This window comes from Anticarsia gemmatalis, chromosome 9 (genome assembly GCF_050436995.1).
Source record: "Anticarsia gemmatalis isolate Benzon Research Colony breed Stoneville strain chromosome 9, ilAntGemm2 primary, whole genome shotgun sequence".
NCBI lineage: Eukaryota > Metazoa > Arthropoda > Insecta > Lepidoptera > Erebidae > Anticarsia > Anticarsia gemmatalis.
This window is the reverse complement of record NC_134753.1, coordinates 8,727,947-8,742,563: the sequence shown is the minus strand read 5'-3', so window position 1 is coordinate 8,742,563 and position 14,617 is coordinate 8,727,947. Positions and strand designations below refer to the sequence as shown.

General features: G+C 32.1%; 1 protein-coding gene across 1 annotated transcript; it reads right to left on the bottom strand.

Moving 5' to 3' along the window:
• Positions 1-7,138: 7,138 nt before the first annotated feature.
• On the bottom strand, positions 7,139-13,420 carry Osi22 (Osiris 22). The gene is made up of 2 exons (XM_076118579.1): positions 13,171-13,420; positions 7,139-8,440 (listed from the first exon to the last, which is right to left on the bottom strand). The coding sequence occupies exons 1-2, from the start codon at positions 13,385-13,387 to the stop codon at positions 8,166-8,168; spliced, it is 492 nt and encodes a 163-aa protein (XP_075974694.1). The 5' UTR covers positions 13,388-13,420; the 3' UTR covers positions 7,139-8,165.
• Between the last annotated feature and the right edge of the window lie 1,197 nt (positions 13,421-14,617).

Genomic DNA, 14,617 nt, shown 5'->3' with positions numbered 1-14,617 from the left:
TTTGTATTAAATAAGAATACGAGAGGTCTACTAAATACTGATTCTTAATCTGTGTTTGATTCGCGGTTATTATATACAGACATATTTTTATTAAAAATGGGAAAAAACCCTGGAGTCTGCTTTAAAGAGTCAAACTCGAAAAGAGTGTAAGCCGTAGTAGTGCCTTTTTTCCATAACACAAACCGAAGGATGGACACGATCGGCGACAGGTCCGGCGCAAAACTTAGGGCTCTACCTGCTCTCTAAGGCACAGGGGTCTTTGACCGGCAAATTTCATACTCTGGACAGTCACTGAGAAATGCTTTACTGACAAAGGTAGGACATAAATTTATCCGACTCGGGAATTGCTTAACTTACTGCCGCTGCACTACTGAGACATCAGAACCTTCAATTAACTTTAGAATATCATCTTACCACCGGTACCCTACAAATAATCCAGCAATTTACAGTAGATATTATTACCTTACAGTGGGTAAAGGTTTGTTCCTACCTTAGCTTATCTCAAATTATCAGCCATTATTCTTAGAGTGTGAAAATTAAATACCTAACTGTTCTTCGCGGTTCTTAATTTTATGACGACTGTAATTTATATTTTATGCGTGTCTTTAAATTTAAACTTCTCTGTTAATTGAATGTACTTTAGCTCTTTTGATTGACAGTCGACAGAGTTGACACACATTCATCAAGTTTTGTTTGTTTAAAATGGTACCAATCGTAATTTACTATGTTAACGAGATGTTCATTGTGCGTTATATTTTACGAGATTTTATTTGTCTTTCAAATTGTTGTTATAGGACTGTATTTTTTCCTTTTCAAAATCAGGTATGAAATATTGTTACCGTCGTCTGCGTATACCGTATTCAAAGCGGCTGTAAATACCTGTACATAAGTTCAATAGTCATCGATTAGGAGGTATATCGATTTACTACTGTAGTATTTTTACATCTGATGACTATGACATGCCTAGGTATTCGTCACGGATGCCGCAATCCATGGATTTATCCGATCATAGATTGGAGACATTTGAAACCTTCCCGAGCCATTGGCTAGATTCCTTTACCATTTCCTCTAATGCCCAAGTTTCCCTTCTATTTTCCAGTTAAACGTAAGATTTCCTAGAAGGGTGGAGGTCAGTCAATTCCCCTTTACATCATGGTTTTAGGATCAAACATGTTATACCGACCGCAGGTAACGTGGGATAAGGACAGGAAAAAGAAAAAGATGCTTGTGAAAATTTTTCGTATGATTTTATTCACAACCTGATAGAGACGTGGTGACTACTTTAACCACTAAGCCACTGACGCAGTCATTTTATGTACCTAGTATGAAATGATTAAGTAGGTACAATCATATTTATCAGCGTGCGAGACGCTGTGGTCGAATTGTAATCAATTTTGATATTGGCGGAACAATATCGTTTAGTGGAAAATCGCAATTATTTGCATACCTACATCATTCATTTCTTCTTGTGCTCTAAAACACTCGAATTAATTTAAAAATGCGGGTTGTTTATTAACTAAAATCTTTTCTTACACTATATATTTTCTTATTATAACAGTAAATTGTAGGTCCTTAAGTCATTTTCATATATAATTTCATAAATAATCAGAGCCAACGTCATGTAGAACCAAGTTTCTTACCCCTACAATAATAATATGTTCAACAAAATCTATAAGCTCTAATTTTACACTAAAGTCGCGGCGAAATACTTGATGCATTTTGACCGACTTTAGAATTTGTAAACACTATGTGCGACTGATTAGTTGACCTATCGTATAGATTATTTTATTTATGTAAATTACCCTCATTCATACACCTAAACGTGTATTTAGAGGGACGATTTAAATATTTGGACCACATCCATTTTATTGCTGATTATTAATTTTCACATTTTCATTTTTTCAAAAGATAAAATTTTAATGGAGCTCTGATTTGAGTGTTTTCTTTGAACACATGACTTTTTGAAATAGTTTTTCTTTAACTATTTAAAAGTGGTGTATAATTTCTCACATTCTCTACCATTATTTTACATTGTTAACCAACAAGCGCCTTATAACAAACGCAGAGCAAAACAATCGAGACTTCATAACATAGAACAGAGTTTTGCCGTAATACTTTTTTAAGGAACTCACTACAATTACATGAAGAAACTTTTGCAACTTCGTATGTCTATACGGAAACGATACTTTATCCAAAAAGTATGGTTCTAAGATTTTTTGATGTTGATAGGAATTTTTATGAAGCATTGGTATCTCTGCTTTGTAAACAACGTAACGGGAATGGTGTCGTATATTTTTATTTGGTCAATGCACTTTTCTATTCAGATTCAAACGCATGTCACATCAACAGGTTTTTACCAAACTGGATCGGAATTTGAGTTCAAGGTAAACAATAGGTCTGTGAACTTTGTGAACTTCAAAAACATTTTGGGTCAATACCTATACTGATTCAAATTCAGGGTTTTATGATATCCGAGCGTGAACTAAGTAGTGTTTTGTTTTTTTTTTGGAAAGATGGGATTTTATTTCGTATTTATTTTACAGATCTTTAAGTTATGATAAATACTAAGATGCATGCAGAGCTGTAGGAAATTAAGTTTAGCTAAGTATTTACTATACTACGTTCTTAGTTCTATATACATAATATGTTAAACTAATATACTGTCCTAACGATTGGAGCCTTTCAAATTAAGCAAATGTTATATTAATTAATTATAATCAGATAAAATTACAAGTAATCAATTATAAGTACAATTCACAAACGTAAGTTGACGTAATGAATTCCAAAAAAACAAAAGATAGCCGCCATTATTTTCTTTTCTTCCTTTTTTTTCCGGCAGCTTCACTTGGTGTTGCCTGGTTGCCAACATATAGGTCATTACAATACAATTTAATGGGGAAAGGACAATGTAGCAATGCTGTGAATTGTACCCACAGCTCCTGTTGGTTTATCATATAAAAGTTACAGTCCTACAGCCTCTACGTTAAATGTAAGAATACATAATAGCAAAGTATGCAATAAAGGCTCATCGCAAAACCAAGCAAGTTATTACAAACATAAAAGAGCTGCAAATATCAAAGCACTCTTCGTGGGTGAAATGTATTCAGAATGTTTTAGGAATGTTATTGAATATTTGGTTTCCATGCAATAAGTATACGGCGACATGAGCGCCAGTTATAATCCTCTTAACTTCGCAAACGATTTATTTAGTACGAATTAGATGAGTTTGTATTTTATTCATTTCCGCTTGAGAGTTGAAACCGACCGAATTCTAGACATATATGTAAAAGAAAGAGACTAATTGGAAGATTTACACGATTTAAAGCAAGTAAGTATAGGTTTTCTACTTAGCGGCGTTCTTTGAATCATATTTATAAGAAAATGTACCTATCTAGCCAATATTTTACTGTATCTTAGTAAAAAAAATGCTTACATATACTTAGTTCAGTTATCATTGAATGTATTTCCGTAATTCTATGTTATGTTTAACGTAAAAGTATCACCAAATGTAGTAAGTATGAAAGAAAATCCATCCTTGAAGTAAATTTATTTATAGGCGATATAGAAGACACGTGTAGAGTAAACAACATTTACACGTCTAAACGGATACATAAAGTATTACATAACTCAACGGACCTCAGTGGACGTACACGATCCGTCCGTCGGAATATCGAATCAAAGCTAGACTAGGTCACAATCCAATTTCCTGCTCCAACTTCGTAGAACTTGTAAAATAACTTGAATGATTGCGGGCTCTTCTTCCGCACTTGTTGCGTAATGAGGAAATATTTGTTTTAGGAGCGATGTTTACACTCTGTTTAACACAAATGTAGCACGTGCTAAATAACTTTGCATGTTTGAATATAGCCGCAAGGCCTGCAAGCCGCTGCAGAAAAGATGCAGGTGTTAACAGCTGCTGCAAGCAAAATGGACGACTTATGAAGCGGTGCACATCTGACGGAAGATGCGTCGAGCGTTGCTTATTTAGTATGATTTTTGCATCATCGGTTAAATGTATTTAAGATCTATTTTTCTGTTCTAATGTTACGTGACCGATAATACGCGGGGCATTTTCCGTCAGATATAAACCCAACCCAACCTGTCATTGCTACGTCTACATCACCTACATTTCTCGACCAAATCTCTTAACCTTTTTTTATTTCTTCGTAGCGGCCTAAGGCTATATTAAGACACATAAAGTTATCTGGCGCATAAAAGAAAGTCTTCAAAGCTTATAACTTCGTCGATAATGAAGAATTATTGAATGGTTATTATCTATGAATGTGGTACAAGGTCGTGGGCGTTCAGTAAGTAAATATTTTCTCGCTACCAATAAATTAGACATGTTGTCCTACTTTGTCATCTTATATAATAATCGGTTTGTTATTAGAGTGTTATATTATCTATTATATTGATGATTATGACATTGACCGGTGGATAAAGCATTTAACTATTTATTTACGAACTTGTCGTAAATATCTCTGTACTTTAGTATTGTACAGAATATCAGTGGAAATGTATGATTATTTAACTCTATTTTATTTCATTTTAGTGAGAAATACATGTATAAACAAGCATTTCTAAATACACATTTGTATCAATCATTGAGAAAGTGTAATATAGAACCAACAACCAACTTAATCTTGGTCTCTATTTTATTGCAAGTTACCATGCAATCAAGCGCGTGTCAGCGCTGATGACAATCTACAAAACATTTTTCATTATCAAAACGCAATTAACTCTACATTGTCCTTATGTAACATGATCTACAAATAAACAAATCTACATAAATATATAACTTTCTTCGTTATTGTAAATGGCTGTCTGTCTAGACAACGTTACGTGTAGAAAGTAATACCTACTATAAATAAATTCAGCGAGTCGGACGTGTTTGGTCAGTGGCCACGCTACCTGCCGGGTTCCTGCGAAACTGATGATAGGCATTGTAGCTCAGAATTTCCTTCCGCGGTTATGCAAACTCGTTTAAATTATAAACAACGCGTTTTTAAATGATTTTCTTGTTGTTAAATTAATGCAACTTGTAAACATCAATAGGTACCTACGATATGAAGTAGCTTTAAGTCAGAATATTTAAAAGCTTTCGGAACGTTACAAAATATAAAAATAAACATTGTTTTTTTAGGTTACAGTAGTCCTTAAAAGTATTAAAGCTTAGCAATGGATAATACGAACAAAAGAATGCTTCAATGTTTGATTTTACTTGTTTTTAATTGAACCCAAATAAGACCAAAACAATATACATAACATGCTGTGAAAAATGAAATTACTACTTATTACAATTAGATTTTATTTTATAGAACGAGTCATTTGTTTAATGACGTATGAATTATTACATTTTTCGCATAGGCACCAATTTTATATGTTTTAATACCTTACGTTATATTCAACTAGAGGCCACCTGCAAGCTCGTCCGCGTGGAAACCCTTCCCGTGTTAATTCAGATCCCTCGGGAACTCCGGGATATAAAGCCTATGTGTTATTCTGGGCTTTCAGCTACCTATATATCAAATTTCGTCGTAATCGGTTCAGTAGAATTTGCGTTAAAGAGTTACAAACATCCATTGTACATACATGCATTCTCACAAACTTTAGCATTTATAACATCAGTAGGATAGTAGGATAATTATTTTGTTCACTTAATAAAGTAACATTAGACAAGCCTTCTGACCATTTAGATTTAATTGCATCTCTTATCCGAGTGATAGTTGCTCATTTAGACCGTAAGCAAGGCTGCGGCGTTGAGCTGCATTTTACAAATATAACAATTTAAATTGCTCATTTAGTTGCGCAGAAAATAATTAAAATTCGCGTTTATAATGTACAAATATACACTTCAAGTAGTAGACGTTGTTTTTAGTTTATTAGAATTGTACTGAACAGAATTTAGTTCGATTTTTCTATAGTGTGGGTGTAGCCATCAAAGTTCCTAAACTCGTACATTTAATAACAATCGTCATATAATTCGTTTAAATGCTAATATAAATTATTTTGTACAATAAAAATGTTCATTCAAGTAGTCTCTTCGACCTTTTCTTAAGCAATAATAACTTACGGCGTTCTTATTAATAAACCACTTTTTCTTGACGTGAAAGTACTAAATGGGAGTACTTACCTGTATCATTCCACTCAGCTTCAAAGCGAATAATGCACTTGAGTTTTTATGAAATACTTATAAACTCCTTCATATGAAATGAAATGTACCACACATGATTAAATAGGTTTCTTGAACAGCAATTTTAATATTTAACCATCGGGGTATTTAACTATTGAAGATATAACTACCTATATTTTTTTATTAAAAATATATTTTCTGTATTCTTAGCATTATTGGAACACCTTAACTGTTTTGTTATGAAAAAGGTTTTGCTGTGAATAATACTGGCATTAATACAAGAACTAGTTAGTTTTGATGTCATTAAATAATAAAAAAATAGATCATTTTTTCATAAATGGCTAATATCATGTTTCTTTTGACTTTTATGGCCAGCTATATATTTTTTATTTATTTAAAATATTTTCTGTTTCAAAAACCTGTCTAAAAAATATTTTCTTGCCGATAATAATTAATTACATTATAATTCGAAGCCATATTGATTATTATTGATTAGCCAAATAGATAACTCATAATAATATTATTTTTTACGAACCTTAGAAACCTGTCTACAAATAGAGCGTGACATAATTACTTTGAAAAAAAGAAAATATATTTTCAAAAAAAGATTTCAGAAATATCTTCTTAACATAATTTTGTTTGTGTGAATATTTAAAAATAAGGCTAAATATTTTCTAAGTTTTTGTGTCCCCACCGTTATTGGAAATCGAAATTCAAAGGCTAAGATACAATTTACTTCAGATGATCCGAAGGTATGAATTCTGAATTTATTTTTTATTTTAATAATAGTAATAAGTAGTAGTATTAAGTACCTATCTTGTAATCTTATTCATAAGTTATGTCAAATATTTTCATCTACAAAAACAAATATGTTAATATTAATAAAAATATTTTATCCGAAACACATTGAACAATTTAACAATAAATCAATTTTATACATACCTTTCCTTTTTATATCGAATTGATTACTATATCGGGACTCATGTTAGAACAGAAACGAAATAATATTGAGAACGTTTTTAATCATATTAATTTAGAAATAAATTAACAATCATTCAACTATCATGCTTAAATACATTCGAGCAAACTATCAGACATTGTTAAAACTAAGTTTAAACATTAAGAAATAAGTTATTTTTATTATTATGTGAAATAAATAATAAGCACTGCTCAGCAGTTCAATAATAAATAAGTAATTATCTACATTTTATTTAACAATTGTTACTGGAATTAATTTTAGACGGCTTCATACAATTGTCATACAAATCTATATCATCATTAAACATATTAAATAAGTAATTATTCACAAGTATTGTCATAATCTGAGCGATTGAAATTAGACTCATAATAAGTTTATCAAAATGGCATTCAGTCAGATAAAAAACATTATAGTATATAGTTTGTCAACTTAGTGGACTATAGAGCCTTACATGTAAGATGCGAGGATATCAGAAGAACATAATATAGGTATGTATAGAAATTCTAGAGTTTCGAACATCAGTCACTTATGCAGTGGACAGTTTGCCTGTTTACTACAGCTACTTTTTTGGATATACACTATACGGCCTAATCTAAATATGGGCAGGCATTCCAAGGTTCTCTTCGTGACGGATTATAGTAACGGTAATTCCAATTAGTAGTGGGTTATGTGACTGGCCATTAATTTAATTTACATTACGTTCTTTATCTAGGTGTTAAATTTAAAGTCTAATAAGTAATAGTACATGTATATCACCTAGACGACTACAGTCATAGATACACAATACAAATATTTAACCACAACATACAACACAGATTTCTACACACTTCACATTATAATAATCCAATAGTTATTTGGTTTAATGGTTTTACTCTATTTATAGCACACAACTCATAAATACAACTCCTTACAAACAATGCAGGCAAATCTCATTTACAGGTAGAATTCGTAAAACATTTTAAAATACAGATTTTAGTTTAAATAAATAAGATTATAATAAATTTGGTAATTTATGGGAATGTCCCAAAAAAGTCTAAATTGAAAGTTTTATTTTTAGCGGTTAAAATAACTTGAGTATTGCTCAAAGCCATCGCCGCGATATCCGTAGTGTGCACTCGCCATTTCCGCATCTCTTCCCTTAAAGGAATTGTGATTTCTAAAGGCATTAAACATTATAAGAGTGAGTGCTAGTTTCCCCACCAAGAATGATTTAATAAGCATGAATTTAAGCAAGCCCAAAACAAAAGGTATGATTGCTGACTGGATGACGAACGGCATGATGAAAATGGGCAAGATTCTTTGCATCAACTTTTTCGATTTCTTCCGGCCTGAAATCAAAAAAAATAAACAAAATTAATAAAAGTTATTTTACACATATGACACTCGTAAAAGTATGTTTCAAACTGTTCATTATGTTTGTCGAGGATGTCATTTCTTATACTTTCTCGGTTCCATGCTTTCTCGCTTTTATCATTGATGTTGATAAAATCGCAGAAATACAATGTTTTCCATTAGTTACTTGCGGTAAACAAGTTTAGTAGCTATCCGTTTACTGTATGCCAAAACGAATTAAATTTGCGTGGGCCTAATTAATTTAAATACTTTCAATTAATTTAAAGTTCATTTTGATATAGCCTAATAATTCATCAGTTAATCAATGTAAATTTTTGTTTCTACCTAGTTCATTTTCATAAATCGACAATCGTTATGCGTTAGTATTAACAAGTTTTAACATTTCTTTTCAATGAATTTCGTTGTGAATTCAATAATATTTTATTAACTGTACTGCACAAATTAATTACGATCTTATAAATACCATTTTAATGACTTAAAATCCAACAAAAGGGTATTTCGAAGGAACTGTACCTAATTATTTTCTCAAATAGAGTCGAAAATGAAAGGTGCAATTATTTCATCTTCTGGCATAATTTAATAAACAATATCTTAACATTTACAAAAACATATAATGTAAACATTACTTTACTAAGTATTCATTCATAAAATTAAATGAAACTACTTAGTAGCTCCGGTAGGTTTTTGATTCGCTAAAATCGTTCTAATAGTAAACTGGAAACCGGTTCGAATACAGCATATTCCATCGCTCCCGTTACATCGGTATTACAAGTTAATAGATATCAATATTCTCATCACTATCAAAGAACAATTTGCCAATCGCATCGCTCTGATTTATTTGTGTGTCGTACGCATTTCCACTGCTTTCTACAAACTAGTTGCAGTAAACAATCGTAAATGCAACTATTAATTAAGGCGGGTTTTAACAAATGTATACTTTCATATTAAATAATATATTAGGTCGGGGAAAAGTCTTTTCGCATTATAGTATGTATGAACTTGTAATAAAATCTTTCCTCTAAACAAAAATGCTCGATATTTTGGTACCTCACAAGCTCACTGAAAGAAACCTAATGAGCCGTATACTCATTTGTGATTCTTGAAGCCAAAGAGATTTTATTACAAGTTCATACATCAGCTATAATGCGAAAAGACTTTTCCCTGACCCAATATTTGAATGGTGCCTGCCTAGATCAATAACAATAAGTAATAATGATACTCTACTAACCTGAAAATATTAATGTTTCATAATATAGACTCTATCGCTGAATTTCAAAGTGACGTATAGTCCAGTCATTATAGTAAGTTCACCTCGGAATTCGAGATACCCAGCTGTAAGTCTGTAAATACTTGTATATTGACACCCTAAAAGTTGTCTCAAAACCTACATATGGTAGGGTGTACGCAACTATAAAATTTCAAGGTCCAAAGTCCCAAAAACCGGTTTTTTGAGCTTTTTTGTAAGTATCTCATTTCCTATGGAATTTTTGCATTCGTATTCATTACCAATATTATACAGTATAAAATTCTCTACAAATTTTGTTTGAATGTTTTTTTTTACGGTGAACCGTTTTCGATATAGAGGGGGGAGAGCGCGCGGTCACAAGATCATTTCAAGTCAACCGGTGCCTCCGGTCGAAGATGCGCCATATATAGTTGATGAACTATCGATAAATCAATGATTATAATAATAAATAAATTTAACCCATTACTGTCCCACTGCTGAGCAAGGGTCTTCTCCCGTAATGAGGGAGGGGTTAGGCCTTGAGTCCACCACGCTGGCCAAGTGCGGGTTGGGGACTTTGCATGCCCTCAATAAATGTATTTAACAAATTTTATTCATGCAAGGTTTCCTCACGATGTTTTCCTTCACCGTTGGAGCATGTGACAATTATTTCTAATACACACATAACTTCGAAAAGTCATTGGTGTCATCATTTTCTTCATAATTATATTAAATCTATATCTTTTCAATAATACTGATTTATTTGTTTTTTTTTCATCATGTAAGAAGTTATTAATATTAATTAGGTTAAAATTCAAATATAGTGCCTATATTTTCATGAAAAATTCTGCAATTACATGGGCAGGTAAGTGTTGATAAGTTAATTAATACTGAATAAAAAGTGGATAGGTTATGAAAAAAATGATAAAAAATAATGTAATAGTTAATAGAAATTGAACGTAGTGTTGGCAGGCCCCCCACAAGATGGACCGACGACCTGGGGGGCTATAACGTATCTTATTTGACAGCCATTTGAAAGGCACTATGCTTTCCATTGTTCTCTCCCTTAGATTATAGTGATTAATACGTTATGTCAAAGCAGCAATGCACTAAATAGTGACCATAGATTTGACGTATACTAGCTGTCAACTGAGATACGTGATAAGCCCGCTGGTAAGGGTTGCCGGAGTCCGATGGATGAGGGCGGCCCAGGATCGGTCCTATTGGCACTCGATGGGGGAGGCCTTTGTCCAGCAGTGGACGATTCCCGGCTGAGATGATGATGATGATGATGATGAATAGAAATTGACAAATACTTATTAATCATTGATTTATCGATAGTTCATCAACTATAATATATATGGCGCATCTTCGACCGGAGGCACCGGTTGACTTGAAATGATCTTGTGACCGCGCGCTCTCCCCCCTCTATCTCGAAAACGGTTCACCGTAAAAAAAAAATTCAAACAAAATTTGTAGAGAATTTTATACTGTACAAAATTGGTAATGAATACGAATGCAAAAATTCCATAGGAAATGAGATATTTACAAAAAAAGCTCAAAAAACCGGTTTTTGGGACTTTGGACCTTGAAATTTTATAGTTGCGTACACCCTACCATATGTAGGTTTTGAGACAACTTTTAGGGTGTCAATATACAAGTATTTACAGACTTACAGCTGGGTATCTCGAATTCCGAGATTCTTACCTAATTTAAGCTTAATTGACTGCACTAGTAACATTTTACTGAATATAAAGAGTATAATATCAATTTATAGATAGATAAAACTCAGATCTCAATTAACTAAAGTTATGAAGACTGATAATATTACAATGAAACATTTCACGTTATCTCATGCATAATAAATAAATTGCATTTCTTTGCATAAAAGAATGGAAATGCGTTTACAATCATTTCTTTACAAAAAATATGAAAACTCATAAGCAATTAGCTAGTTCCATGTTTGACCACAATGAAATCGATGAAAATATTTTGTGAAAAAACAATTCCTCAAACGCGTGAGTGATTACCATGCTTGCATGCGGTACAAGGTAAATAATTACGGATTGATTTGCTGTTTACAATGCACGTACATACATATCGTGATCATTCACAGTACGTCTACAACGTTTAATTACTGATTGCGACAAATTAGTTCAACTAATTATAAAGACTCCGCAGTAATTACCACGACTTTGCTAGCGTGATTTAATAAAACCTATGATATATTACCCACATCAGTTTCGGATCTATTCGTAACATTAACTTCATAAATTTCATTAATTAACTGTCAATTGTTTATTAAGCATGACTTGTAATCAGCATTAAAATGACTTTTCTTTATTTACGCAATGAAAAATAATTTGATTTGGTGAAAATCGGTTTTACGGTCTTAAAACATAAAATAATTGACATTTACGACAAATAAGATGTGAAGGTTTACATAAGAAAATGAATTTTATTACAGAACGAAGACGGCATAACGAGTATTTGTTATAACAATGAACTGTAAAAATCATTGTTATTCTAAATGATTTAAATTTATACCCAGTTAATTGTTACCTATTTATCGGAAGTAGTTAAAAGTCTAGTTTGACGTAATGTATGTGCATAGTAAAGTTGTACGAGAAATTCCGCCGTTTACCTTAATGTGTGGTTAGGCATTATCATTCATTATTCAAACTGAGGCCACCACAGGCCTGTTGGTAAGGCCTCTTTATGCCAGTCACATTACAAACATTATTTGTGATTATTACTTATGACTAAATAGAATTCATGCAGTTTATAAAGTAAAGGAAAGCTTTATATTGTTATATTAGTTACATGATTCGTATGCAAGAAGTTTTTCTAGGTAACTGTAGAATAGATCACGGTAGATGTCATTATCACAAAACCAACGGCGGCCTTGGCCTCATTACTAAATGTCAAAACATCGATACTGATGGGTCACAGATAATACACCACCTGACTAGCTACTAATGTGACAAGAATGCCCTTTAAACTAAGAGCTTTAGCGACATAGTATCTTTGCCCATGATAATAAGATGTAAAAACGAAATAAAAGCTAGCAAAAAGGTTGGTTCTGTTCTAATTTTCTAATGTAAACAAATAAAAAATTAGCTAGGTAACACACAGTTGCAACTATTTCACTATGATTTATTTGAACTTAATATAAATTAACAAAACTATGACAAATTAGGAGGTAAGAAGCAAATTATAATATTTTTTCCGTCTACAAGTTTTACAGAGAGTAAATAATATTTCATAAAACATTTACTGTCGAAATAACAACGTTAACAATAATAAATAGCAGTTTAATTTAGTATTTAAATATAATATACTAATAGACATACTCGTAAAACTCTTATAATAAAATTTTAAAATATGCAAATAGGTTCATTAAGACAAGAAATAAGTTCTAAATAGTTAGTTAATCTTATTGTGCAGTATTATATTAAGTGTACATAATAAACCTCTTACCTTCACTCATGTCCTTGTTTGTGTCAACTTCCAAGGATAACATTCTTCCTGTCCCATTTTCTCGCGGAAAGCTCAAATAAACACTATCAAATATTTCAATTTTCTGGTCATCCAGGTCATCTTGTGTGGGTTGCACATTGTGTTCGGAAGCAACACAAGTTGCTGTAAACAACACGATGAGGAACAGATACATGGATTGCGTTTGCAGTGCGTCCATTCTGCCGGCCGTTTGGGCAGTGCACCGGTGCACGCGCGCCCCTCTCTACACGTTCTCGGTACCCCTAATTTGATCTTAGTCGAGCGTTCACTCACAATTTTGCGATCGATCTCATTTTCAATTTCACTCAACTTTTGAGCCTTAATTATATTTCGTAATATCCGCAGCTGCGACTGGTGGAATATTATAACGAAAGAAAGTTTTGTTTGTTAGACATTTTACTGGAGAAATAACTAATCTAATCTTTTTGTAACTTGTATCTCGTTCTACTTTTCACTTAATGTCTTAAATGTGATGGAATTTGAGTAAGATAAATTAAAATTATAAATAATTTAATCAACCTATTTTACATTGTAATAAAATTTAGTGTTAGAGACGCATAAGATTGCAGTTGCATTACCACTTTCTCCAGGTTTTCTATAAATTATTAAACTTTATAAATAAAACTTACATTTTATTTAATAAAGTCCCGTATAAACAGATTAAATATGAAAATGCTTCTATTTATTTGTTTTTCATAACATTATAACGAAAAATTTAAAAAGATAATCAAGTATTTCTAAAAAAAAACGGTTTTTTTCTTAGTTTTGATTCCATTATGGTAATTAAATGGCGTGATTTTATTAGCTTTCAAGCTTGAAAATCAATTGAAATTCGTTTACCTTGTTAGAAAGCTCTCCTGGTAAATTAAAAAAGTTTCATTGAACTACTAAGTTTTACTCCTAAAATCCGTAGCAACGGCAAACTTTGGAAACTTAACACTTAGTTACTAAGTAGCTATAAAGCTATTAGATAAAATGATATCAATTCGTTCACCATAGTTAGGGTTTATGTAGAGCATTCTAGTTGTATCTATAGGATTGTATCTAACGGTGGAAGTGGAGCAAATCGTCACGACTCACTTCACTGAAGCGAGACTTGCAAGTTAATGTTGCCGATTGTTCAAGTCCGTTTAAATTATCTAATTGATTCAGAAATCGTAATGAAATTCGGTATTTCAGGTAGATGTTGAGATATGATCATTCATAAACAAGACGACACGAGCGGCTCGAGGATTCAAGATCAATGTTTAATTACTTACAAAAAAGATTTAGCAGGCTAGCCGTGACATCGCTGCTGCAGTCATACCGACATACATTTTCCATAGTAATATTGGTATTAAAAATTTCAATAATGATTAAAGAAATCATATCCAATTAAAAAGTTTACATCATTTCTTAAATTAAAAAC